This window comes from Somniosus microcephalus, unplaced genomic scaffold (assembly GCF_052327205.1).
Source record: "Somniosus microcephalus isolate GS21.2 unplaced genomic scaffold, FLI_Smic_1.0 unresolved_chr1, whole genome shotgun sequence".
In the NCBI taxonomy this organism is placed as follows: Eukaryota; Metazoa; Chordata; class Chondrichthyes; order Squaliformes; family Somniosidae; genus Somniosus; species Somniosus microcephalus.
This window is the reverse complement of record NW_028225179.1, coordinates 67,875,624-67,878,123: the sequence shown is the minus strand read 5'-3', so window position 1 is coordinate 67,878,123 and position 2,500 is coordinate 67,875,624. Positions and strand designations below refer to the sequence as shown.

At 45.5% G+C, this 2,500-nt stretch overlaps 1 protein-coding gene across 1 annotated transcript in view; it reads left to right on the top strand.

Moving 5' to 3' along the window:
- The window catches only part of LOC147095463 (uncharacterized), a 124,083-nt gene that overhangs the window by 83,353 nt on the left and 38,230 nt on the right, over positions 1 to 2,500 (top strand). The window contains exon 7 of the mRNA XM_085973642.1: positions 2,091 to 2,132. Coding sequence (XP_085829768.1) covers positions 2,091 to 2,132 — 42 coding nt within the window. The remainder of the gene's footprint in view (positions 1 to 2,090; positions 2,133 to 2,500) is intronic.

Here is a 2,500-nt window from a genome sequence, read left to right as displayed (position 1 = left end):
GGTTTTCCAATCTGCTGGGACCTCTCCAGAATCCAGGGAATTTTCATAGATTACAACCAACGCATCCACTATCTCTGCAGCCACTTCTTTTAAGACCCTAGGATGCAGCCCATCAGGTCCAGGGGACTTGTCGGCCTTTAGCCCCATTAGTTTGCCTAATACTTTTTCTCTGGCGATAGAGATTGTTTTAAGTTCCTCCCTCCCTATATCCATTTGATTATCTATTATTATTGGGATGTTTTTAGTGTCTTCTACCGTGAAGACCAATCCAAAATAATTGTTAGAGTCTCTTCCATTTCTCTATTTCCCATTATTAATTCCCCAGTCTCATTCTCTAAGGGACCAATGTTTACTTTAGCTACTCTCTTCCTTTTTATATACCTGCAGAAGCTCTTACTCTCTGTTTTTATATTATTTGCTAGTTTACTCTCATACTTCTTCCTCTTTATAATTTTTTTAGTCATCCTTTCCTGGTTTCTAAAAATTTCCCAATCCTCTGGCCTACCACTAATCTTCGCAACATTGTATGCCTTTTCTTTCAATCCGATACCATCCATAACTTCCTTAGTTAGCCACGGATGGTGCATCCTTCTCGTAGAGCCTTTCTTTCTCACTGGAATATACCTTTGCTGAGATTTATGAAATATCTCCTTAAATGTCTGCCACTGCTGATCTACCGTCTTACCCTTTAATCAATTTTCCCAGTCCACTTTAGCCAACTCTGTCCTCATACCCTTGTAATTGCCTTTATTTAAGTTTAGGACACTAGTTTCAGACCCAAGTTTCTCACCCTCAAACTGAATTTGAAATTCTACCATGCTATGATCACTCTTTCCTAGGGGATCCTTTACTATGAGATCATTAATTAATCCTGTCTCATTACACATTACCAGATCTAAAATAGCTTGCTCCCTGGTTGGTTCCTCAATGTATTGCTCTAAGAAACCATCCCGAATACACCCTATGAACTCATCCTCAAGGCTACCCTTGCCAATTTGATTTGTCAAAGCTATATGATGATTAAAATCACCCATGATTATTGCAGTACCTTTCTTACAAGACCCCATTATTTCTTGATTTAACCTCTGTCCAACAGTATAGCTACTGTTAGGGAGCGTATATACTACTCACACCAGTGATAGGGGACAGTGTACATGGGCTGTGGGAGGAGATTAAATGGGTGGGGACAGTCAGTGATGGGGGAGAGTGTACTTGGTCTGTGGGAGGAGATTAAATGGGTGGGTAGATTCAGTGATGGGGAGAGTGTACATGGGCTGTGGGAGGAGATTAAATGGGTGGGGAGAGTCAGTGATAGGGGAGAGTGTACATGGGCTGTGGGAGGAGATTAAATGGGTGGGGAGAGTCAGTGATAGGGGAGAGTGTACGTGGGCTGTGGGAGGAGATTAAATGGGTGGGTAGAGTCAGTGATGGGGAGAGTGTACATGGGCTGTGGGAGGAGATTAAATGGGTGGGGAGAGTCAGTGATAGGGGAGAGTGTACATGGGCTGTGGGAGGAGATTAAATGGGTGGGGAGAGTCAGTGATAGGGGAGAGTGTACATGGGCTGAGGGAGGAGATTAAATGGGTGGGGAGAGTCAGTGATAGGGGAGAGTGTACATGGGCTGTGGGAGGAGACTAAATGGGTGGGTAGAGTCAGTGATGGGGAGAGTGTACATGGGCTGTGGGAGGAGATTAAATGGGTGGGGAGAGTCAGTGATAGGGGAGAGTGTACATGGGCTGTGGGAGGAGATTAAATGGGGGGTAGAGTCAGTGATAGGGGAGAGTGTACATGGGCTGTGGGAGGAGATTAAATGGGTGGGGAGAGTCAGTGATAGGGAGAGTGAACATGGGCTGTGGGAGGAGATTAAATGGGGGGTAGAGTCAGTGATAAGGGAGAGTGTACATGGGCTGTGGGAGGGGATTAAATGGGTGGGGAGAGTCAGTGATAGGGAGAGTGCACATGGGCTGTGGGAGGGGATTAAATGGGTGGGTAGAGTCAGTGATAGGGGAGAGTGTACATGGGCTGTGGGAGGAGATTCAATGGGTGGGAAGTGTCCCTGATTTGCTGATGTCTTGTGTTGTGAATTCTAGGTTATGGTGGTGCTGCTGGACTCCAGCCTGGTTATGGGAATGGTAAGTGAGTCCCTTGTTCCTAAACTCGATTTCCATACTTTATTGCCTCTGTGTTGGGATTGAGTGAACATTAATTTATATTGTGGGTTTTCGCACTGCCAGGACATCCCAACGCACTTCACAGCCAGTTTATTACTCTTTGAAGTACGGTCACTGTTGTTAGGTAGGAAAACGTACCTTCCAATCTGTTCACAGAAAGATCCCATCTTACAATTAATCATCTGTTTATAAGAATGGTGTTGGTTGAGTGGGTAATATCTGCCCCAGGCCACCTGCTCTTCTTCCAATAGTGTCCCTGGTGTTCTGAACAGCCACCTGAACAGGGAGACTGGACCCAGGGAGTGTCGGCCTGGATTATGGGACTTGGG